General features: G+C 44.0%; 1 protein-coding gene across 1 annotated transcript in view; it reads left to right on the top strand.

Annotated features, from left to right (window-relative positions):
* PDZD7 (PDZ domain containing 7) overlaps positions 1-24738 on the top strand; it is a 170731-nt gene that overhangs the window by 110036 nt on the left and 35957 nt on the right. The window contains exons 14-16 of the mRNA XM_030204729.1: positions 10330-10401; positions 15616-16224; positions 16752-16852. Coding sequence (XP_030060589.1) covers positions 10330-10401; positions 15616-16224; positions 16752-16852 — 782 coding nt within the window. The remainder of the gene's footprint in view (positions 1-10329; positions 10402-15615; positions 16225-16751; positions 16853-24738) is intronic.

Raw genomic sequence — 24738 nt, 5'->3', positions numbered from 1 at the left:
GGAAATGTCTAGGGACATTCCCTTTCCTATGGAGGCTGTGGATGAGCCCAGGGCTGAGATGTTCGAGGTCCTGGATTATCCTTCTCCACCGAAAGAGGTTGCAACGGCCCCCTTGCACAATACACTCCGGGAAGTGATGTTGCGAAATTGGTCTTGCCCTCTATCTAATTCAGTGGTCAACAAGAAGTCCGAATCCCAGTACAGAGTCCACGGTGAGCCTGTGATGGTGAAGGCCCGACTTCCTTACGATTCCATGGTGGTGGATTCTGCTCTCTGAAGATCCAAGAGTACTAGGGACTATGCCTCGGCGCCTCCGGGCAGAGAGTCTAAGACCAGTGCAGTGGGCTCTAAACAACGGGACCCAGGTACAAATCCCACCCTATTTCCTTTATATGTTATTTTATTCCCTTACCCTTAATTGTTCTGTCTGTTTACCTGTCTTATCTAGATTGTAAGCTCTTTGAGCAGGGACTGTCTTTTTTGTGTATGGTGTACAGCGCTGCGTATACCTTGTAGCGCTATAGAAATGATAAGTAGTAAGTAGTAGATGGAAATAACTAGTGAGGTGGTTAAATTTGCTGATGACACATGTTTGATCTATTCTTACTGTACACCGCCTTGAGTGAATTCCTTCAAAAAGGCGGTAAATAAATCCTAATAAATAAATAAATATTCAAAATTGTTAAATCACAAAAAGATTGTGAAAACTTTATGAGGACCTTATGAGACTGGGAGACTGGGCATCCAAATTTTAGATGAGATGTGGTGGGGAATTCTACAAATGGTGCTTAAAATTGAAGGCGAATTTGGGTGAGTGTCCAATTTATATGCACAATTTACCGAGTATTGAGCCTATTAGCACCAATAATTAAGTACTAACAATCAATTATTGGTGCTAATTGGCAACAATTTGGATTTACACCAGTGGCATTCCTAGTGGGGGGCGGTGGGTGCGGTCCGCCCCGGGTGCACGCCACTGGGGGGGGGGGGGGGCCCGCGCGCGCCTGTCCTCCGTTGTTCCATGCTTCTTCTCTGCCCCGGAGCAGGTTACTTCCTGTTCCGGGGCAGAGAAGCATGGAACAACGGAGGACAGGCGTGCGCGGCACCCCCCCAGCGGTGTGCACCCGGCGGGGGGGGGGGGTGTCCTTTCGCTGGGGGGGGGTCTGCGTTGCATCGGGGGGGGTGCTGCACCCAGGGGGGTGGGGCGCATCGGCGATCCGCGCCGGGTGCCAGCCTCCCCAGGAACGCCACTGATTTACACACATATCTTGCTAAGTGCTATTCAATAAAAATGTGCATATAAATCCTTTAGGGACCCTTTTACTAAGCCACAGCAAAAAGTGCCCTGCGGCAGTGCGAGTTCATCTATTGGATGCACGCTGGGCCAGTTTTTGCCACATCCTGGAAAAAGGGCCTTTTTTAAGGGACCGGAAAATGGGCGTGTGGCAAAATAAAAACCAGCGCTTGTGCATTTTCGCCCTGAGACCTTACCACCACCCATTGACTTAGTGGTAAGGTCTCACATGCTACCTGGGCAGTAGGCATGCAGCACGCGTCCCTTGCTGGGTAAGCGCCACGCGGTAGAAAAGAGAAAATATTTTCTACCTTATGTTTTCGGCACGCACCAAATTCAGAATTACCATCTGGGGCATGTGGTAGCTGGGTGGTAATGCCGATTTGGCAAGCACTGGATGAAAATAGTGTCTCTTAATGTGCAACTGAAAAGGGGACGTGGCTAAGGAAAGGGCACGAGCAGGTTGAGGGGATTCACTAAAAATGTGCGTAGTGTTGTAGATTTCGTGGGACCTGCACCAGGGTTCACTTGGTGTAAATCCTCACATCTAAAAGTTTGGCGTGAATCCCAGTGCTACGTACTATTCTATAAACTGCTCCCAACTCAAAGCACCATTTATAGAAGAGCGCTCAGCATGCATTTTTTTCGGTGCCCAAACTTGGACGCCTTAATGCGAATGTACAAAATGATGCATGTAGGAAAGATGAACTATAGCTACATGATGCAAGGTTCCACATTAGGAGTCACCGACCAGGAAAGGGATCTAGGTTCCACATTAGGAGTCACCGACCAGGAAAAGGATCTAGGTTCCACATTAGGAGTCACCGACCAGGAAACGGATCTAAGTTCCACATTAGGAGTCACCGACCAGGAAAAGGATCTAGGTTCCACATTAGGAGTCACCGACCAGGAAAGGGATCTAGGTTCCACATTAGGAGTCACCGACCAGGAAAGGGATCTAGGTTCCACATTAGGAGTCACCGACCAGGAAAGGGATCTAGGTTCCACATTAGGAGTCACCGACCAGGAAAGGGATCTAAGTTCCACATTAGGAGTCACCGACCAGGAAAGGGATCTAGGTTCCACATTAGGAGTCACCGACCAGGAAAGGGATCTAGGTTCCACATTAGGAGTCACCGACCAGGAAAAGGATCTAGGTTCCACATTAGGAGTCAACGACCAGGAAAGGGATCTAGGTTCCATATTAGGAGTCACCGACCAGGAAAGGGATCTAGGTGTCATTGCTGATGATATGTTGAAACCCTCTGTTCAATGTGCAGCGGCAGCTAAGAAAGCAAATAGAATGTTAGGAATGATTAGGGAAGGAATGGAAAACTAAAATGAGAATATTATAATACCTTTGTAACACTCTATGATGCAATAACACCTCGAATATTGTGTGACATTTTGATCACCACATCTCAAAAAAGATACATTGGAATTAGGCAAGGTACAGAGAAGGATGACAAAAATGATAAAAGGGATGGGACAGCTTCCCTATGAGGAAAGGCTAAAGAGACTAGGGCTCTTCAGCTTGAAGAAGAGATGGCTGAGGGGGAGATGTAATACAGGTCTATAAAGTAATGAGTGGAGTGGAACGGGCAGACATGAATTGTTTGTTTCCTGTTTCCAAAGATACAAGGACTAAGGGGCATATAATGAAGCTACTAAGTAGTAAATTTAAAACAAACTGGAGAAAATATTTCTTCACTCAGTATATAATTAAGCTGTGGAATTTGTTGTCAAAGAATGTGATAAAAGCAATTAGCTTAGCAGGGTTTTAAAAAGGTTTGAATAATTTCCTAAAAAAAAAAGCCCATAAGATATTATTAAGACGGACTTGGCAAAATCCACTGCTTATTTCTAAAATAAGCAGCATAAAATATGTTTTACTCTTATGGAATTTTGCCAGGTACTTGTGACCTGGATTGGCCACTGTTAGAAACAGGATACTGGACTTGATGGACCTTCAGTCTGTCCCAGAATGGCAATGCTTTTGTTCTTACATTCCTCATTATCTCTTCCTTCTCATGCTCTGCACTCTTCCTCATGAATTTGACTCATCTGGCAGTCATTCTTATTTAGTGCCCTTCTCCTCCTTGGCTAACTCCCCTCTCTCCTCTTTCAGCTGTGCCGCACTTTTTGCCTGAGGTAGTGAATCATGCTCCCTGTATCATTATATTCAATTCTGATTAAAACTCACCTTTTGTAGGTTGCTTTTACATCTTAGCCATTTTTCTATAATAAATGCATTCTTGTAGACTCTCCTGATTGCCTTATATATTTGTTTGGAGCAGGTTGTAAGCTTCATGAATCAGGGACTGTCCCTTATGTGCGTCTGTACAGTACTGCAGACACTCAGTAGAACTGTAGAAGTGATAAATAGTAGTGACAATAAAAAAAAACTACACTTAAAGCCATTTTTAGGAATTTTACTTCACAAAAGACATATACACATGAGAAAATAGTCACCAGCATTACAAGCTTGGGATAATACAGGTCATACTGTCTGTGTCTGGATCAGTTCAGTAAAAACCTTATCTGCTTTTTATTGGACTATGTGTGCGCTGAGCAAATAGCAGCTGGATCTCCAGAGGACCCAGACAAGCCTGAGAGAACAAGGGAGGAAAGGCAAGGATGGGCGGGCCAAATTATCTGTGCAAGATAATTGAAAATTCCTCTTTTAGGTAACTGACTGTCAGCCAAAGGCTGATTGGAATCTCTGAAGGGTATCATCTTCTTACCAGGCTTTTTGCAATGCATAGGAAAAATGCGGAGGCACTGGCCTTTGACCGGTCAGGACTGGTTAACTTTGCAGAGATTAATTGAAAAAAAAGCAAACGAGAGATCAAAAGAGAGAGGCAAACCGAGAGGCAACATGCATCCATCTCATTCAATACAAATAATAGTAATAGTAAATGGACGGCAGATAAAGACCTGTACGGTCCATCCAGTCTGCCCAAAAAGATAAACTCATTTTACATGGTATGTGATACTTTATATGTATACCCGAGTTTGATTTGTCCTTGCCTTTCTCTGGGCACAGACCGTAGAAGCCTGCCCAGCACTCTTACTGCTTTTAAAAATAGTGCCCCACCAATCGCCCTTTTACGTGTAAATTTTCTCCTTTTCTCCGTATGTTAAATATATTGTAACTGCCTAGATAATTTTGATGATACAGGGTATACCAAATTAAATAAACATTAAGAGGCCCTTTTATCGTATTCAGGTAGTCTGGGATCCAGTTTTATTCTATGAAAATCAGCAAACTATGGATGTGGGTCAGTGTATTCCCAGTCTGTCTCCATTCATTAGCTTCAGATTGCTGTAGATTATTTGCTCTCTGTTCGACACAATGCACAACCGTCTTGATGGTGGGTCTTTAAAGCAATCTTAGCTGCAGTAGATATGGGCATTGTTAATGCACATTCAGTTCACTAGCGTGTCTTAAAACACTACTACTACTACTTATCATTTCTATAGCGCTACAAGGCATACACAGCGCTGTACACCAAACACAAAGACAGTCCCTGCTCAAAGAGCTTACAATCTAGATAAGACAGGAAGACAGACAGAACAATTAAGGGTAAGGGAATAAAGAGGTGAGGATAAAAGGACAGGCCAAGTAAGTAGTGATTAGGAGTCAAAAACAGTGGTAAAGAGGTGGGCTTTAAGTTTGGACTTGAAAACGGCCAAAGAGGGGGCTAGACGTACAGGCTCGGAAAGTCTATTCCAGGCGTGTGGTGCAGCAAGATAAAAGAAGTGGAGTCTGGAATTAGCAGTAGAGGAGAAGGGGATGGATATGAGAGATTTATCAACAGAACAGAGTCCCCGGGGGGGGGGGGGGCGTAGGGAGAGACAAGAGTGGAGAGGTACTGGGGAGCGGCAGAGTGAATGCACTTATAGGTCAGTAAGAGAAGTTTGAAATGAATGCGGAAACAGATAGGGAGCCAGTGAAGTGACTTGAGGAGAGGGCTAATGTGGGCATAGCGACTTTGGTGGAAAATGAGTCGCGCAGCAGAGTTTTGGACTGATTGAAGAGGAGAGAGATGGCTAAGTGGGAGGCCGGTGAAAACACGTGAAAAACAATTCTATAAAGGACATTCACATTTATGGGCATCCGTAAAAATGGCTGCACCAAAATGTACATATGTATTCTATAAAAGGCACCCTTTCCAGAACAGGCACATGTACCAAATGTATACGTTCATCTGCCGTGGAGCACGCAGGACCGGTGCACACAATGACACGCGCGCATGTATACGTATGCAACAGATACATTGACATCACAGGCATGGAAACACTCACAAAATGGCTGCCATGACTAGGCTTCTGAATTTTGGAGCAGCTCACTCCCTCCTCCTGGCTAGGCTGTTCCTGCCATGGAAAAGAGACCATCTGAGATTGAAGAGGGCCTGGGAGAGGCACAGAAACTGCTAGAGCAAGGAAGCATCATAACCCATAGAGGTAAGTGCTAACACAGGGGCAGAGCAAGGAAGACAGTACTCGAATGGGTGGTGTCAGGTTTGGTGTTGTACAGGCTCTCCCTCCTCATCGCTGTTGGTGCTTAGCAGCACTGGCACCTCTAGGTCTAGGACTCTGTGATTGAGGGCTACCATTGTAGAGCATGCAGCAGTCCATGAAAGTGTCACAGACTTTAGCTGGGGTGTAGAGTTCCCCTGACTGGTCCAGGCACCTGACTCATGATTTCAAGATGTCAAATGTTCTTTGATTTTCATGTCTTATTGTGCCTCTCTTCAGATGCCCTCCTGGAGTTGCCAACGGGGAGCTGCAACCAGGTCTGAGGGGGATAGCCTCTATCACCTGCAGGGATGGGAACAAAGGGGAATGCTTGTTAATTATTACCTGCTTTTATGTGGATTTGCACCTTACAGAATTGGTGGTCCCCAGGCCAGGTTGTGGCATATGGTGAGAGTCACCTGTGGGGAGAGAGATAGCTTGTTAGTGACTGTAAGGGTGTGGACTGATGTGGTTAGCCCACCTAGTAGTAAGCCATCCCTTGATGATCTGGCCACTCTCAAAAACCTCATATTCCAGGTTGAGGCAGGATGTAAGCATCATGACTGGATTCTGGGTAGTATACACAACAGTTATATTTGAGGCATTGCAGACCACCTGCATGTTTAGCGAATGGTAAGACTTCCAATTCCTATAGACTTCCTCTTTCCCTGCAGGTATGTGGGTGCAATCTATTGCCTAGAGCACAGAGAGGAAGTGTGTCAGTTGATAGAAGTCTGTCATGGTTTAATGTTGATCTGGCTTTTGCTCAGGGAAGCGAATATATTGTGTCTCTCTGGAGAATGACTTGGGAACCGAGCAATGCAGTGTAAGGCAGCTGCCTGCTGTGGCCCCAAAGAGTGTCAAATAAGGCTAGAACTGTGCTGGTCTTCAGGTGCACCAGCAGGGCTTGTCCCCTTCACATTGTGGGCTCTAGTTCTTCCTCCAAGTGGGTTGCACAGGTATACTAGTATCTCATCAAATCTGAATGTGTGCAGACATTTACGGAATACGTCATGCACCTGTGGTTTGTGGTCCCACCTAGTGTATACCCTTTCTCCACCCCAAACACATTCTTTTATGGGGGGAGGGAAGACGTACATATACATGCCATGCTGTATATGCACATGCCTGTTTTGCCTTTATAGAATAATGCCAAGCGTGATCCCAGCTTGTGGGTAGCCAGATGTTGTCTTGGGGTGCGCCATTGATGTCTAACTTGTATAGAAGTGCCTCCTTAGAGTACGTGCAATCAAGAGAGTACGTGCAATCAAGTTAAAATATGTTAACCTGGGAATTGTATGTTAAGTTGGTTTGTTCATGCTAAAAAAGTTCTAATTTATGTGTCAAAATTTATATTGAACAAATGTTTGAAACAAACTGAATAAATGCCCAAAACCAGGAGGGAAAACCAGTTCTTGCTCTTTGTACATTCCTAAGCTGAATAGAATCAACTGCATGAACACAGGGAGCAGGCTGTGGGTTCCCCACTCACATTTCGTTGCCCTTATGGTTCGTGTCTAATCTAGGCACACATTTCTGCAAGCCTACGTCTTCACTGGCTTCACTCGCAAATATAGAATGGAAAATAAATAGTGTTGCATGACTATGGAGGAGGACTACAGAATGGAGGAGTAGCCTAGTGGTTAGTGCAGTGGACTTTGATCCTGGGGGACTGAGTTTGATTCCCACTGCAGCTCCTTGTGACTGTGGGCAAGTCACTTAACCCTCCATTGCCCCTGGTACAAAATAAGTACCTGAATATATGTAAACCGCTTTGAATGTAGTTGCAAAAAAAACCTCAGAAAGGCAGTATATCAAGTCTCATTTCCCTTTCCCTACTTGAGATTCTACATGGAATGTTGCTAGTATTTGAGATTCTACATGGAATGTTGCTATTCCACTAGCAACATTCCATGTAGAAGCCTGTCCTTGCAGATCAGCAACGCGGCTGTGCAGGCTTCTGTGTGCAGGACGTCAGACTCACAGAAACAGAAGCCTGTGCGGCCGCATTGCTGATCTGCAAGGGCAGGCTTCTACATGGAATGTTGCTAGTGGAGGAGTAGCCTAGTGGTTAGTGCAGTGGACTTTGATCCTGGGGAACTGAGTTCAATTCTCACTGCAGCTCCTTGTGACTCTGGGCAAGTCACTTAACCCTCCATTGCCCCTGGTACAAAATAAGTACCTGAATATATGTAAACCACTTTGAATGTAGTTGCAAAAACCTCAGAAAGGCGGTATATCAAGTCCCATTTCCCTTTCCCTAGTTGAGATTCTAGATGGAATGTTGCTACTATTGAGATTCTGTTGCTACTATTTGAGATTCTACATGGAATGTTGCTATTCCACTAGCAACATTCATGTAGAAGCCTGCCCTTGCAGATCAGCAACGCGGCTGCACAGGCTTCTGTTTCTGTGCGTCTGACGTCCTGCACGTACTCACAGAAACAGAAGCCTGCGCGGCTGCATTGCTGATCTGCAAGGGTAGGCTTCTACATGGAATGTTGCTAGTGGAGGAGTAGCCTAGTGGTTAGTGCAGTGGACTTTGATCCTGGGGAACTGAGTTTGATTCCCACTGCAGCTCCTTGTGACTCTCTGGCAAGTCACTTAACCCTCCATTACCCCTGGTACAAAATAAGTACCTGAATATATGTAAACCACTTTGAATGTAGTTGCAGAAACCTCAGAAAGGCAGTATATCAAGTCCCATTTCCATTTCCCTATGTAAAGAATGTTCACCTAGGGTCAAAAGAAATAGCAGAGAACTATAGAACTCTTGTTTCATCCAAGTCCAGTTTATTCTGGTTTTCTTACTCCAAAGCAAAGGCTCATATTCTGTACTACATCAGAGATCTAGAAGCTGTGTTTGGGGCTGTATAAATCTTGGTAGTTTAATTGTCACTGTTGAAAACAAGACGAATGTGACTGGCAAAGTTCTGCTGCTGTATCTTTGAATAACTTGTGTGATAGATCGCAACCTGCAAGGACTCCAGGGCTTCTCCAACCCTTATCTGTGTGCTTCCTCTGTTTTTATGTATGTTACTGTTGCAGCGCCTGTTTTCTAGCAAAAAAGGTGCTGGTACTCAAATGACATGCTACCCTTCAGGGGTGGGGTGATCACTGAGGGACCCACCCCACAATAGCCAGGCCCCCTGCAACCAGTCACAGAATCTATGACAAGGCAGAATTGGTATGTAGAGCCTGAGCTCTTTCATTTTAGCAGACAATGGAAAAGGTGCCGGTACTCAGTACCCCCTCAATAAAAGCCCTGTACTGTTGTGAACTGCTAAGACCTACTGCAGGACTGGAAGATTAAGTATTCTCAAATAAATTTATTTATTTATTATCTCATTTGTACCCTACAGTTTCCCAACAGTGTCAGGCTCAATGTGGCATAGTTAAATATACAGGGACTGATATTCAGGCCATGGCAGTCTGTGGTTTTTTAAACTGCTGACAGCCATGAGCTGAATTAAGCCCGAATATAAAATCCCTGTTTTACCACAAATATCAGCTGAATAGTGATAGGGAGAGAGAAAGGAGGAGAAAAGCAGTGGCATTGCCATAGGTGGAGTTGGGTCTCAAGACCAGCTGTTCGACTGATCCGCCTTAGAAGCGCAGAGGCTTAAAAGCAAGTTATTTCATCCATTTTGTTTGGAAGATTTTTTTGAATTATTATAAGCAAATGAATAAAAAATAAGAAAAGAAACATGAGAAAAGTTAGCAGGAGGTTTTTGGTCAGTGATGAGCTATAGTCCGGTGTCCACTTGAAGATATTGATGGTAAAGTTCATCCTGGCACCCAGGCAGTTTGAGACCTTTTCCTCCTGTTTTGATTTTTAATATCCTCCTTCAACTTATAAATGCTAAGTATCTACAGTCTATTGTTGGTATTATTTTTTCTGAGATTCTGTAGAAGAATTTTTTTTTATCTGTGGAAGTTGCCATAGGTGGGCCAAGGCTCACCCACTTTAGGCTCAGGCCCACCCAAAATCAGTGTTCTGTTAGTGTGGCTGGTGGGGATCCGCAAGCCCCGCCAACCAAAGACCTCCTCCTATTAGAAAGAACACTTACACCCTATTCAGCCGGCAGCAGTGTGTACCCCACCCCTTGCATATGCTCAGTTTGCGCACATGCGCAGAGGCTAATCATGTCAGCAGCTCAGGGACACTGCCATTAGCTGCATAGGGTGTGAGTGTTCCTTCTGCCAGGAGGAAGTCTTTGGCTGGCGGGGCTTGCAAATCCCTGACAGCTCAGGTATTTCTTTTGGTTTGGCTTGGAAGCACAAGAGGGGCACGGAGGGCGGTGGAAGAGAGAGATTTTTGGGTCCACCCTTTTTGGGCTTGGGCCATCCTAAATCAGCCATCTGGCTATGCCACTGGAGGGGACAGGGTACACTGAGAAGGAGAGAGGAAGAAGGGAAGAGGGCAGAAGGGTGTTTCAATACAAGTACTCATTTGACTGTAAATATTTAAAAGTTCTGTTGGTGTGAAATCATATCCTTCTGTTTCCTTCCAGTGACATCCGCAGCCCTCAGACCAACACGGCATGACACGCCTCCAAAAAGACACCTCATCACCCCTGTTCCTGGTCAGTACATTTCAGGGTTCACGTTTACTTTACTTTCAAACACATTTTTCCTGTTACTTTTCTGTATCCTTGGAAAAGTTCAGGATGTGATGATATGAAAGACTGGGTGAACTGCTCAGGTGAGCATTGAGGTGCAGAGGTCACTGCAGCAGGCCAAGCATGCAGGAAAGAAATTCAGAAACCATGCACCCAGTTCAGTTTCTGCACTATCTCATCTAGTCCGAGAAAGCAACAGGGCAATCGATCCACAAACTCCAAGATGGCAACGGAAACAAGCAGATCAGAAGCAGGGTAGAACAAATCTTTATTAGTAACACACACACCCAGAGAGCCCGACACTGACCCCTCTGTTTTCCAGCTCCAGTCACCTTTCATGTTCTTAACTATAGTGACACATCATTGTCCCCATTTGTCATTAAGGACATTATAATATGTCATTGTGTATTGCATTTAATTTTGTGGATTTAATTTTGCACCTGTGGGAAAAGTCCTTGGTAACTTATGATCTATTTATTTATTTATTTATAGCATTTGTATCCCACATTTTCCCACCAATTTGCAGGCTCAATGTGGCTTACATTTGCTGTAATGGCGATTGCCATTTCCGGTTAACAGAATTACAAATAAGTACATAAGTAACGCCACACTGGGAAAAGACTAAGGGTCCATCGAGCCCAGCATCCTGTCCATGACAGCAGCCAATCCAGGCCAAGGGCACCTGGCAAGCTTCCCAAACGTACAAACATTCTATACATGTAATTCCTGGAATTGTGGATTTTTCCCAAGTCCATTTAGTAGCGGTTTATGGACTTGTCCTTTAGGAAACCGTCTAACCCCTTTTTAAACTCTGCCAAGCTAACCGCCTTCACCACGTTCTCCGGAAACGAATTCCAGGGTTTAATTACGCATTGGTTGAAGAAATATTTTCTCTGATTTGTTTTAAATTTACTACACTGTAGTTTCATCACATGCCCCCTAGTCCTAGTATTTTTGGAAAGCGTGAACAGACGCTTCACATCCACCTGTTCCACTCCACTCATTATTTTATATACCTCTATCATGTCTCCCCTCAGCCGTCTCTTCTCCAAGCTGAAAAGCCCAAGCCTCCTTAGTCTTTCTTCATAGGGAAGTCGTCCCATCCCCGCTATCATTTTAGTCGCCCTTCGCTGCACCTTTTCCAATTCTACTATATCTTTTTTTTTTAGATGCGGCAACCAGAATTGAACACAATACTCAAGGTGCGGTCGCACCATGGAGCGATACAACAGCATTATAACATCCTCACACCTGTTTTCCATACCTTTCCTAATAATACCCAACATTCTATTCGCTTTCCTAGCCGCAGCAGCACACTGAGCAGAAGGTTTCAGTGTGTTATCGACGACGACACCCAGATCCCTTTCTTGGTCCGTAACTCCTAACATGGAACCTTGCATGATGTAGCTATAATTCGGGTTCTTTTTTCCCACATGCATCACCTTGCACTTGCTCACATTAAACGTCATCTGCCATCTAGCCGCCCAGTCTCCCAGTCTCGTAAGGTCCTTCTGTAATTTTTCACAATCCTGTCGCGAGTTAACGACTTTGAATAATTTTGTGTCATCAGCAAATTTAATTACCTTGCTAGTTACTCCCATCTCTAAATCATTTATAAATATATTAAAATGGTATTGCATTAAGGTGTGTACATACATGGTAAAGAATAATACATTATGGTATTGCATATAAGTTCCTGAGTAATAGATTGGATTGCAACATATGTTGAGTCATCAATTATAGAGAAAACATTTTGGACATTAGGATTAAAGTGGTAGTGTTTGTTCATTAATAGCAGTGAGGTTAGTCAATCTATGTGAAACCAAATGCACACCATTCATTTTACGCTGACTGAAATACTAGGTTCATCGACTAACCCACCTCTGTCTGCCAAACTGTTCATAGTGATTGTAAACTGTCAGGGAGCAAAGCCCACGACTGCAATTAGAACTGTGAGACGAAACGTGAAGCAGGAAGGAAAGGGATGATATGTAGACTTTTCACTGTAATTACCAGAACAGGATTGCTACAACTTTTCCATCCCGAAAATTAATAGTAGCATTTCTTTTATTAACCGATGGGAATGGCGAAGGCCAAAGTGATCTGGGCACAGAAGGGTAGGTCCAGTTCACAAATGTTGCCAGCCCATTCCCTCCATTCTGGGTCCATGTTGTGATCTAGTTGCAGAGAGATTTTGAAATATGCAAAATTTTTGAGGGTCTTGCCTGATTTAATAAAAGCTTTCAAGGTCAGGAACATGAGAATTCCTCTGGTAAACTTGAAGCACTGCTGGGACTGAGGGGAAGAAGATGAACATAGTAACATATAGTAGATGATGGCAGAAAAAGACCTGCACGGTCCATCTAGTCTGCCCACGATAAACTCATATGTGTATACCTTACCTTGATTTGTACCTGTCTTTTTCAGGGCACAGACCGTATAAGTCTGTCCAGCAGTATTTCCCGCCTCTCAACCACCAGTCCCGCCTCTGGCACAGACCCCGTATAAGTCTGCCCCCCCCCCCCTATCCTAGCCTCTCAACCACCAACCCCTCTTCCCCCCGCCACCCAATTTCAGCTAAGCTTCTGTGGATCCATTTATGAACAGGGCAGGTGCCCCAGGTATCATGTCCTAAAGGACGTCATCTTGCTTATTTAGGGGCCACAGCAAAAGAGTACTATACCAAAGCCATAGCAGATACCTAAACAGAGGCATAGTTCTGAATATCTGCCCCTGCTGGAGAAATGGCTGCTCGGGGCCCTAAAGTTTATGTAAGTTTAAGAGAAAAGCGTACACACCTCAACAACATTTGCCATAAGACACTTCATATAGACTGAGAGTTTCCCTGTTTGTACATACTATTTTAATGGAGACTACAATGTATGTGCTAATAGAGGGATATATCAATGCATTAATAGAGGGATATACAGAAGTATTAATAGAGGAGTAAACGAATGCGCTAATAGAGAGGCATATGAAAGTGTTAATAGAGGGATATATCAATAGGTAAATAGAGGGATATACAAATGTGTTTACAGAAGGGTATACAAATATAATAATGAGAGTGGAGGAGTGGCCTAGTGGTTAGGGTAGTGGACTTTGGTCCTGAGGAACTGAGTTCAATTCCCACTTCAGGCACAGGCAGCTCCTTGTGACTCTGGGCAAGTCACTTAACCCTCCATTGCCCCATGTAAGGGTACAAATGTAACAAAAATAAAATAGATACCATTGGAGATTCTAAATGGACTGTTGCTACTATTGGAGATTCTACATGGAATGTTGCTACTATTGGAGATTCTACATGGAATGTTGCTAGCAACATTCCATGTAGAAGGCTGCGCAGGCTTCTGTTTCTGTGAGTCTGACGTCCTGCACGTACGTGCAGGACGTCAGACTCACAGAATCAGAAGCCTGCGCGGCCACATTGGTGGAATAGCAACATTCCATGTAGAATCACAAATAGTAGCAACAGTGGAGGAGTGGCCTAGTGGTTAGGGAGGTGGACTTTGGTCCTGAGAAACTGAGTTCGATTCCTACTTCAGGCACAGGCAGCTCCTTGTGACTCTGGGCAAGTCACTTAACCCTCCATTGCCCCATGTAAGCCGCATTGATCCTGCCATGAGTGGGAAAGCGCAGGGTACAAATGTAACAATAATAAAATAGATGCTATTGGAGATTCTACAAGGAATGTTGCTACTATTGCAGATTCTACATGGAATGTTGCTATTCCACTAGCAACATTCCATGCAGAAGGCTGCGCAGGCTTCTGTTTCTGTGAGTCTGACGTCCTGCACGTACGTGCAGGACGTCAGACTCACAGAAGCAGAAGCCTGCGCGGCCACATTGGTGGAATAGCAACATTCCATGTAGAATCACAAATAGTAGCAACAGTGGAGGAGTGGCCTAGTGGTTAGGGTGGTGGACTTTGGTCCTGAGGAACTGAGTTCAATTCCCACTTCAGGCACAGGCAGCTCCTTGTGACTCTGGGCAAGTCACTTAATCCTCCATTGCCCATGTAAGCCGCATTGAGCCTGCCATGAGTGGGAAAGCGCGGGGTACAAATGTAACAAAAAAAATAAATAAATAAAAATAAGAGAGGGGTATACAAATGTGTTAACAGAAGGGTATACAAATTTGTTAACGGGAGGGGGGAGGTATGTTAATGTGTTAACAGAGGGGAATATTTATTTATTTATTACATTTGTATCCCACATTTTCCCCACATAGCAGTAGGCTCAATGTGGCTTACAGGTTCCGGAGAGGAGAGTACCAACTCCAGGAATATATACAGAGTGGAAAATAGAGTAACAGTAGGTGCAAGGAAGCTGATAAGGTTCCGGAAAAGATAATACAACTCTGGGACGAATATATAGTAGCATATAGAGAAAAGTAATCCCAATGAGGCTGATAAGTCTCTGGGGATGGGACTACAGATTCTAGTGAGCAATACAGAGTAGAATGAGGGTAGAAGTACACTTAAATATAACTGGAGTGGTAAAATTCGTACAGTTTGAAGTAATAGGATTATGTGGAAGGGGTATTGTTCATTTCTTAGATCGAAAGATGTGATGCATTGTTCATGAATTAGTTAGGGTCTGCTGGGTAGGCTTCCGGTAGAGGTGAGTCTTGAGGTCTCTTTGAAATTTTAGATGGGTGTTCACAGTTCTAATGTTTCTAGGTAAAGCGTTCCAGAGCATTAAACAGGAGCTGGACAGCAATAAACATAGAACAGGCCCACCAAGAAGTTGTACTTGCAAGAATGTGTCTACCTTGCTCACTGGTCACTGATTAAACACACCTCTTGCTGGTCCAGTGGACTTGTCCAGGGGGGGGGGCATACATTTCCTTCTACACTGCAGCTCATGGGTCCTTGAAATTGGGTTGCAGCTAAGTGACCTCTGGCTCAACGACAAGTCTCTGGTCTGCAGCACACAAGGTCACAGATTTAAATCCTAGAAAGTTTCACAGTCCGTTGGCTCACCAAGGGATATACGAATGTGTTAACAGAAGGGCATACAAATTTGTTAAGAGGGGTATATGAATGTATTAACAGATGGGTATACAAATGTTTTAACAGAGGGGTTAATAGAAGTGCAGGTGAATATGTTAACAGCGAAGTATATGATTTTAACAAAGGGGTGTATGAATGTATTAATCTGGTTTCTGGTTTCATTACAGATTCCCAAGGAGGCTTCCATCTAAAGCCAGCAGATGACTCATTGAATGAGACGAATCTACTGAAGGCAGAAATGGAAAGGCTGAAAGTGTCTGACTCAAAGCTCAGTAAACGCACACATTCCAAGAACTATACTCCTCTTGAAGATGTGCCAGTAGATGCCTACGCTCTGCAAAGCCCTCCCTTCCAGGCTGCAGCCACCGGTCTCACCAGACCTAACTGGTTGCTAACAGAATCACTGAAAACTTTCAAGCTTTCTGAAAGCTCTAAGACTCCAAAACTGCAACAAGCTACAACCCAGTCTGTTCAGGACGAAGAGGGCTCCTTGCGTGCTACTGAAAATGGGGGTGATGCACATGATAAAGGGAAACCAGGCACCCCAAAATCAACTCGGAAAACACCACATGCTAAAAGCAAGAAATCAAGGCCACCGTTATCTCAGATCTTTGAGGGTTCTATTCCCTGTCAGTGGTCTACCCAAGAGGTCCAGCTGCTGCCAGTGACTTGGGTGATAAAATCTGATGAACCATCCCAGACCTGCCACAGTAAGAGGGGAGAAGAGGTGTATGAGCTGACAACTGTCACTGTCTCCAAACAGAGACAGTCCTTGGGTGGGTTTATGTCAAAACATCAAAAGTAGGAAATATTTAAGTAAAAGAAAAACTTGACTAATGAAAAGGTTTATCTAGAAAACCTAAGTTCAGATAAACATTTCGCTCTGTGTTAATTTCAGAAGGATTAAAAATGTGAAGTGCTTGGGTACTTAACTTTTCAAGAGTATTGAAAATGGCCATCATTTGAAATATGGTAAAAATACCTAATATAAAAGAGTGTAACCATACTCTTAATCACAGAACAAAAAAATAACACAAAAAAACATCATTATACAGACAATAACAATATTTTGGCGTGCGTTGGGCGCGCATAGATGCTTACTCAGCTTAGTAAAAGGGCCCCTGTGTAATCTGTTGAAGCCCTCTGTCTTGCTGCTGTTAAAAATATCCCTCAAATTTTGCAACATGATGGATATCTGGTAATATAGTGGCAAAACGATGAGGTGGAAAGAATGAAAAATGAAAGTGAGATAGTAAAAGTAGTTTGTTTTCACTCAGCCCAGACTTTGCTCTGTTTTCTGCAGGGATTAGTGTCTCGGGAGGAATCGAGTCCAAAGTGCAGCCCGTGGTGAAGGTCGAGCACGTCTTTCCCGGAGGAGCAGCATTCATGAGCGGCCATCTCAAGGTAAAGAATCTGGTTAGGGTTATGACTCAGAGCATCACCAGTTCAGTTTATCCTTTCTGCCAGTAATTGACAGCTGCCTTCTGTCTGGAACTAAAACCACACTAAAAAGAAAAATACTTTTATACCGTAATTAACCATATCAGTTCTATGCGGTTTACACATAAAATAGTACACATTTTTACTGCGGCTGGTAAAAGGCTGTCCTTTTTTCCCCAAAAAGAAATGGCCGTGCAGTAAGTGAACCACTTACAGCGTGGCCGTTTCGGGGGGGGGGGGAGCACTTACCGCCACCCATTGAGGTGGCAGTAAGGGCTCCCGTGCTAATCCAGCGGTAACCGGGCAGCACGTGGCACTGTCTGATTACCACCGGGTAAGCACTGGCACTACAAAAATAGAAAATATTTTTGTAGCGCCAGAAATGGCACATACTGGGGGGTGGGGGGCTCCTGCGGTAGCCCAGTAGTAGTTTCAGAATGGCGAGCAGTGAGCCCAAATTGGGCTTACCGCCGCATAGTAAAAGGGCCCCTAAATGCTAAGAAGCCCCAGGGCCCCGTGGTAATGAAGTGTTTTGCATACATTTGCATGCTTTGCATCGCAGTACTATATGTACCACTGTAAATATTGATGTATGTTACGGTAATATAACACACATTATTGCTGCTTTGCATGCAGTAAGGAATAATCTGTTACATACCTTAATCACTACCCCCCCATAGTTTCATAGGCTTTTTCTATAGTGTTCACCTGTCCCTCCTCTAAGTGTTCAGTTTGCTTGCAATAATACCAGTAGATCTTGCATATATGAAGAACTGTATGTATTTTTTGAAATCCTCTTTGAACAAAAGGTGCTGTATACTTTTATTGTTATTTATTTGAGCAGTTTTTATAGTCCACTAATCCAAAAATCTATTTGTCTGTATTAGTATTATTATCACATTGTTTCCTTCCTGTGCTTTCTCCCTCCCAAACCATTCTATCCTTCCTCCTTCTAATGCACACATAATTATTTCTGAACAGACCAGGATTATAAAATGTGCTTCACTCCTGTTTAGAGAGAGAGAATTTAATTACCATTCACATATGTGGACATTAGCACAAAGGGTCATCGTGGAGGAGGAGACAATGAAGATTCGGGATGAATTTCTCCAAACAAGAAAATCATTGTTCTGGTTAAGAATCAGTACACCATAATGCATATTAATCTACACGGTTATTTTCTGGTTCTTAACGATGACGTTCACCCAACAAAGGGTCATTGTTCAAGCAGTTTCTGCCACTGTAAGCAATAACTTTCAACTGCCCATGAGTTAGCCTGTAATTCCTTTCCATCAAGAGTCCCGCCCCCAATGGATACTTTCAACAACAATACTTTGCTAGTTCCTATAAGAGTCCTATTGTTTGTGTGACTAGCCACCCATGGCAAGCAGGGCGTGTGACTGGAAAGAGTGGTGAAGCTAATTAAAAATGCAGGTAATCTGTTTCATCACCGAATGACAGGTAATATCTTCCCTCCCCCACCCCCCCATATCAAGTAGAACTAGGATCAGATGCCTTGTTGCACATACACTGAATGAAACGCACCATCTCACACTGTTAAGATACATCTCAAGCATGAAGAGGTTGACTCCTTTTCTTCCACAACAATGTCTTCAAAGAAGAAAGAAATCCAATCCTAAAAGGGTGTTTCTCTAAAGGCACAACCATGATATCCTTGGTCACATACAACTCTTGTTCACCCATTCATTGCCTAGCATTTCAAACCAAACCACCAGAACAAGAACATGGAGCTTGGTTTTCATGATGCTCCTTTCATTGATTGTCTCCACAATACATGAAGCTTCTTTTCGCACTTTTTACCTTACAACCAACATCGTTGCTATATAATTCATTAGAACAGAAAAACTGATTACTGTACAACCTGAAGGTGCAGTTTCTCAGCTGTGCGTAAAAGTGTAAAGTCTACAGGAGAGCTGAGGCATGGGTATTAAGTGCCCTAGGCAAACCTTTAGCCTTGCACAGGGCTGCTGAGAAACACAGCCAGGCCCGGGGCAAGACTGGACCACTGCGCGCTTCCCCTTCCCCAGGCCGCAGCTCCTGCACCTGCACCTTTCTGTCTCCGAGTCATTGCTGCACTGCTCCCTCGCTCTGTCCTCTCCTGCTCCAGTGCTCCTGTGTGCCGGGATTCAGGACCCGGATGATTGCATTAAGGAGTAATCTGATTACATTAACGCGTTAATGTAATCATCCGGGGTCCTGGGTGGCACGCAGGAGCAGGAGAGGACAGACCCAGAAGTAGGCAAGAAGAAACTTGCCAGCGCCGGTCCCAAGCCCGGACCCCACCTTGGAGGCAGGGCCCGGGGAAGTTTGCCCCCCTGTCCCCTCTCGCGGCGGCCCTGCCCTTGCACCCCTTCCAGTTATCATTTAGGCCCCTCAGCTGCCCTCCCCCAATATCATGATTATTCCAACACCACCCCTTCCCAGAATAATCTGGGTAAATGGTCTATTTGAAAACTGTATAAAAATAAAGGGAAAATGACAGAAATTACAGCAAAAATATCAAAATCTTAACAAAGCATCTGTCATTAAGAGAGTGCTGAGTAAGATAAATGTTCACAATATCATTCCACATTTACTCCAAAAAATCACAAATACAAAAAAAGAAAAAGAAGGAGCAGGATCCTCAAAATCTTCGAACCCACATTTGTTTATAAAAGAATGAGAACAATTAAGATCCATTTCTATCAATGGCGTGACTGCTCCTCCATTAAATACACATAGAAAACTCTGGAGAAAAAGACCCGATTCAATCTGTGTCAAGGCCAAAAAAATCCCAGAAAAAATATCCCACGCAATAGTCTTTCACTCAAAAAAGCAAAATTCTTTCCAGATAGCAAAATCTTCATATGTTAAAATTTTAAAACATCCTTTTCATATGGAAGAATCACCGGTGCAATGGCAGCCTATATCAGTCAAGGCCATAAATATAGCTTTACATTTGTACTTATTAACAGAGAGGTCATTTTACAAAGCAGCTGTAAGCCGAATGCGGGCTTACCGTTCGCTAAATGGGAAGTACCACCAGGCTACCACAGCAGCCCAGCGGTAGTTCCCACCCCCAGCGTGCATCATATTTTTGTAGCGCCGGTGTGTACCCAGCTGTAATTGGCAGTGCTGTGCACTGCCCGATTACTGCTGGGTGTCACGGACTGTCACGGAGTCCGGAGTAGTGAGCCCTTGGACCACTGCCAGTGACTAGCAGCAGCAGGTGAACCACCCAAACAGGAAGCGAGGCTGAACACAGACAGGCTGGTACAAGCAGGACCGGAACTAGCAGGATGGGAACTGAATCTGTAGATGAGCAGGGCTAGAATAAGCAGAACTGGAACAACCGGACTGGAGCTGAAGCTGTAGATAGGATTCTCAAACAGGATTCAGGATTCTCAAACAGGCTTGGCTGGAACTGGATTCTGGAACGGGCTTGGCTTGACTGTAACCATAAACAAGGCAGGAACAGGATTCAGGATTCTCAAACAGGCTTGGCTGGAACTGGATTCTGGAACGGGCTTGGCTTGACTGTAAGCAAGACCATAAACAAGGCAGGAACAGGATTCAGGATTCTCAAACAGGCTTCAGGATTCTCAAAGAGGCTTGGCTGGAACAGGGTTCAGGCAGAGCTGGAATGGAAACTGAAAGCAGACAGGGCTGGAACATGTTTGGGAAACAGGAAGAAGACAGTCCGCAGCAGCCATAGGGCCTGGTCACCAGGAGGCGAGGTGAGTGTAGGCGTGGGATACAGTCACAACCATGACACTGGGTTAGTGTGGGAGCCCTTACCGCCACCTCAATGGGTGGCAATAAGTGCTCCCCCTTGTCCCCCGAAATGGCTGCGCAGCAAGTTCTTTAGTTGCTGCACAGCCATTTCCCGAAAAACAAGAAAGACCTGCCTTTTACCCTGCTGCAGTAAAAGGGGGCCTCGGCGCACATCAAAAACACACGCCGACACCAGCGCAGGCCCACTTTTGCTTCAGCTTCGTAAATGGGGCACAGAGTTAGTTAACAAATTCATTTAAACATCCAAAGTTTCATTCCACAATTCCCACACTTTCAGGGTCTCCTGAAAACTGCCCACCTTCCCTGCTGGTACACATATCTCCAATTATTTCTTTCAGCTTGTGTAGTTGTCATGATCTATTGTTTTTGCCACCCTCTAGAAGCTTCTGTCCTAGGTGATTGCCTAGCCTTCCCTTGCCTAAAGGTTGCACCTGCCCTGTCTGCAGGTACTATCTACCCATAGACTTTGCACCAGTTTTCAAAGGAAAACATTTCTCTTTCAAAATTTACAAGGGAAAAGTATGGGCACAAACAGAAACCTGCTTCTTTGTGCTGGTGCCTTTTTCAGTGTAATTTTAAGTAAATACTTCCAAAAATAACAAATATAGGCATAGGTGTGTAATTCCCACCCCAAGCCCACCCACAGGAATGCCTAACTTATGCATCACTAAAATTATATATGTCATGGCATTATGGCAGTCAATCCAGAAGAGCCAGACCGACACAAAATCAAGATTAGGATTTAGGATTTATTAGGATTTTATTTACCGCCTTTTTGAAGGAATTCACTCAAGGTAGTCTACAGTAAGAACAGATCAAACATGAGCAATAGGCAGTTCCAGCAGTAAAAATATTCAAATAGCAATACAAAGTATGGCAGAGTATACCACTTACAATGTCAACACAATATGTAATAGAACATTATAATTGATAGTGAAGGGTAAAGCAAAGATGGAGCATATAGATAGGTAAGAGAGTAAGAAGCGTTAAAAAGTAGGTGACTGAGTTGAGATGGTTAAATATTAAGAGCAGATCGAATAAAAAAAAACAGACAGTCCAGTAATCAAGATCCAATCAAATTCCAGTGGTGCTTTTATTAGCAACAGACGCAGAGGGGTAGAAAGCTATGCCCGACTTGGCCAAGTTTCGCCCAAACAAAGGGCTACCTCAGGGGCTCTCCATGCACAAAACAGTCTTTGAAAACTTGTTCCTAGCCCCCCCCCCCCGATATTCAGCTGCGGTGGGCATCACTTTGCCCACTGCTGGCATTCAACCTGGATATTATTTATTATTATTATTATTATTATTACATGACACTTATATACCACTAAAACCACAAATTCTAAGCGGTTTACGAAAATCAAGAACCCAAGGTATAGTCCTTAGGAATTACATGGCATACAAAATGACATAAGTAATCATTAGTCTGAATAAAGTTAAACAAATTTTCTAAAATGTACAGTTTTAAGTTGTTTCCTAAAATGCAAATAATCTGTTGTCAAATGCAAACCTCTCTGTACATGTGCTGGCTAGCGCATGACCAGTTAAGTCGATATTCAGATTTAACCGGCCATGGCTTATCGGGCAAAGATAGGCCTGTTTTTTTATATGGCCTTATTTGGCTGCTAAGTCTGACCAGTTAAGTTCCGAATATCAGGACTTAAGAGGTCATGCCTCTGGAATGCCCCCAACATCGCTGGCTTTATTTTTGGTGCTAACTGATTTCAGTGGCAATAACCAGTTAAATGCTGCTGAAAATGACCAATAATTCACCGGTTGGTGGACGTTCCAGGCCGGTTAACTCATGCTGAATATTGAACCCCAGGTAGCTGAGGAAGAGTGGATAGGTTTCATATAGATTGGATGATAAATGAGGAAACCAAGCTTCTGTCAAGCCCTGTTGTGTTTAAGTCAAAGCATATGATCATTTTAATATTAATGTTATATGTTTCTGGGTCGTTTTGAAGTTTCTTGTACATATATTGATCAATTCTGATTGTAAGGTCATTAATGTAGCAGTCTGGCCTGCATTTATGTTCCTTCATGTCCCACTTTTCTAACCCCTCAAAAGGAGAGTCATCTTATTCTTCTTTGTGCTGTGTTACCTTGTGCCTTTGGAATCTTATTTTTTTCTTTAACTTCTGACCTTTCAGTCTACAATTTACTTCTATGACTGACGATAATATCCTTAATGAAATGTCAATAAACTTGAAACTTAATCAGATCTAAGCTGAATGAGCAAAGGCAGCATAATTCTGAAAAGCTAATCATATATGTACCAAGTTAGTCTAATAGGAAGGTGATGCCTTCAAGTTGTTTGGCTTGTTTTTTTTATTTCACATGGCAACCATACAGCCTGCATGCGATATGGTCTCTCAAACATCCCCCCCTTCCCTGCATACCTTTTAAATAGCAGATTTTCACTGGCAGCGAACAACAACTAATACGCACTACTCATGTTGGCTCCACAGCCTTCTCTCTGATGCAACTTCCTGTTTCCAATACGCAGGAATACATCAAAGGGAAAGCTGTGGGGCTGGTGTGAACAGTATGTGTCAGTCACTGCTCGCTGCAGGCCAAGATCTTCTATTTACAAGGTATTCAGGAGGGACAGTTGTTGGGAGTTTTCGGCTGGTGGAGCTTGGGGATCTCTGCTAGCCACATCATAGGTGTGCTGCTACTGGGTGGGCTTGAGCTCAAATTGGGTGGGCCTGGGCCCACCCAGGCCCACCCTTGGCTACGCCACTGAGCTCTCTTACCCTACTCAGTGGTCACCAGTGATTCCATAGCCATAAGAATAGCTGCAAACACTGGTCCTTCCCAGTAGAATTGGTTGGCTCCTCCAGAATCACTGTGGAGGAGGGATTGAGGAGAAGAAGGATGCAAGAAGGTTGAGGAGAGGTTGTGTGACCAAGAGGCTGGAGAACGGAGGGTTGTATGACACAAGAACTGAGGAATGGGGGGTAATGTGAATACAGGAATGGGAGCATTGTGTGTAAGATGGGCTGGAATATGGAAGGGGGTTAAATGAAAGAGGGGCTGGGGTTCCGTGAATAGAGGGGGATAGGAAGTTCGTGTGAAAAGAGGGATTGGGAATGGTATGTGTGTGAAAAGAGGTCTGGGTGTGATCCAAGTATATGTGAAAGGGATCTAGAGGGAAGATAGGTTGAGGTGTGTGTAAGAGCACCTGGAAGGAAGACAGATAGGACCAGAGAGAAAAGATTGGAGAGAGGAAGGGAGAAAAAGGAGTACTGAAGTGGGAGGGGAGAGAGAGAGTAAGGGCCCAGAGGTTGTGGGGGGGAGGACAGGGAAAGAGAGGTGAGGAAAAACAAGGCTGGAACCAGGGGAGAAACACCTCCCTGTCCTCTCCATGGCCCTCCCCAGATCCTAAGGATTCCCTTCAATTTCTTCTGACCCATCCCACAATTCCCTCTTCTATTTCCAATCCCTTTACCAATCCTACTTCCATTTTGTTGAGTGGAGGAGTAGTGGCCTAAGGACCAGGGGAACTGAATTTGATTCCCACTGCAGTTCCTTGTGACTCTAGGCAAGTCATTTAACCCTCCATTGCCCCAGGTACACTAAAAAAAAAAAAAAAAGCTCTGTTTGTGCAAGAGATTGTCCGTCTATGTGTTGATAAAACTACTTATAATTAATTACAGACAACAAAAACATTATACACTACAGTTCCAGCCGATAAAAGAAGGAAGTGTATTGTGGTCCTTTTCATTACTTGCATCATAGTAGATTCCATTCTATCTAGCACCATTTTACAGAATTTTGTTTTATAGAAAGCAATTTTATTAGACCCCTGACTCAGGTGGTATCTCCACCGAAAAACACGGACCCATGTCAGGTCTAAATTTATTGGTACTTGGAAATAAAGACTTGTTTTCCATACAGGTTTGAAGCTGTGTACCATCCTCTACTTTTCTGGAGTTCACTCTGTTTTATTTATTTGTTGCATTTGTACCCCACATTTTCCCATCTACTTGCAGGCTCAATGTGGCTTACATAGTACCGTCAGAGGCATTTGCCCAGTCGGTGGATAACAA

Source organism: Microcaecilia unicolor, chromosome 5 (assembly GCF_901765095.1).
Source record: "Microcaecilia unicolor chromosome 5, aMicUni1.1, whole genome shotgun sequence".
NCBI classification, from domain to species: domain Eukaryota; kingdom Metazoa; phylum Chordata; class Amphibia; order Gymnophiona; family Siphonopidae; genus Microcaecilia; species Microcaecilia unicolor.
Note: the sequence above shows the minus strand (reverse complement) of the source record. Positions and strands in the feature narration are given on the sequence as shown.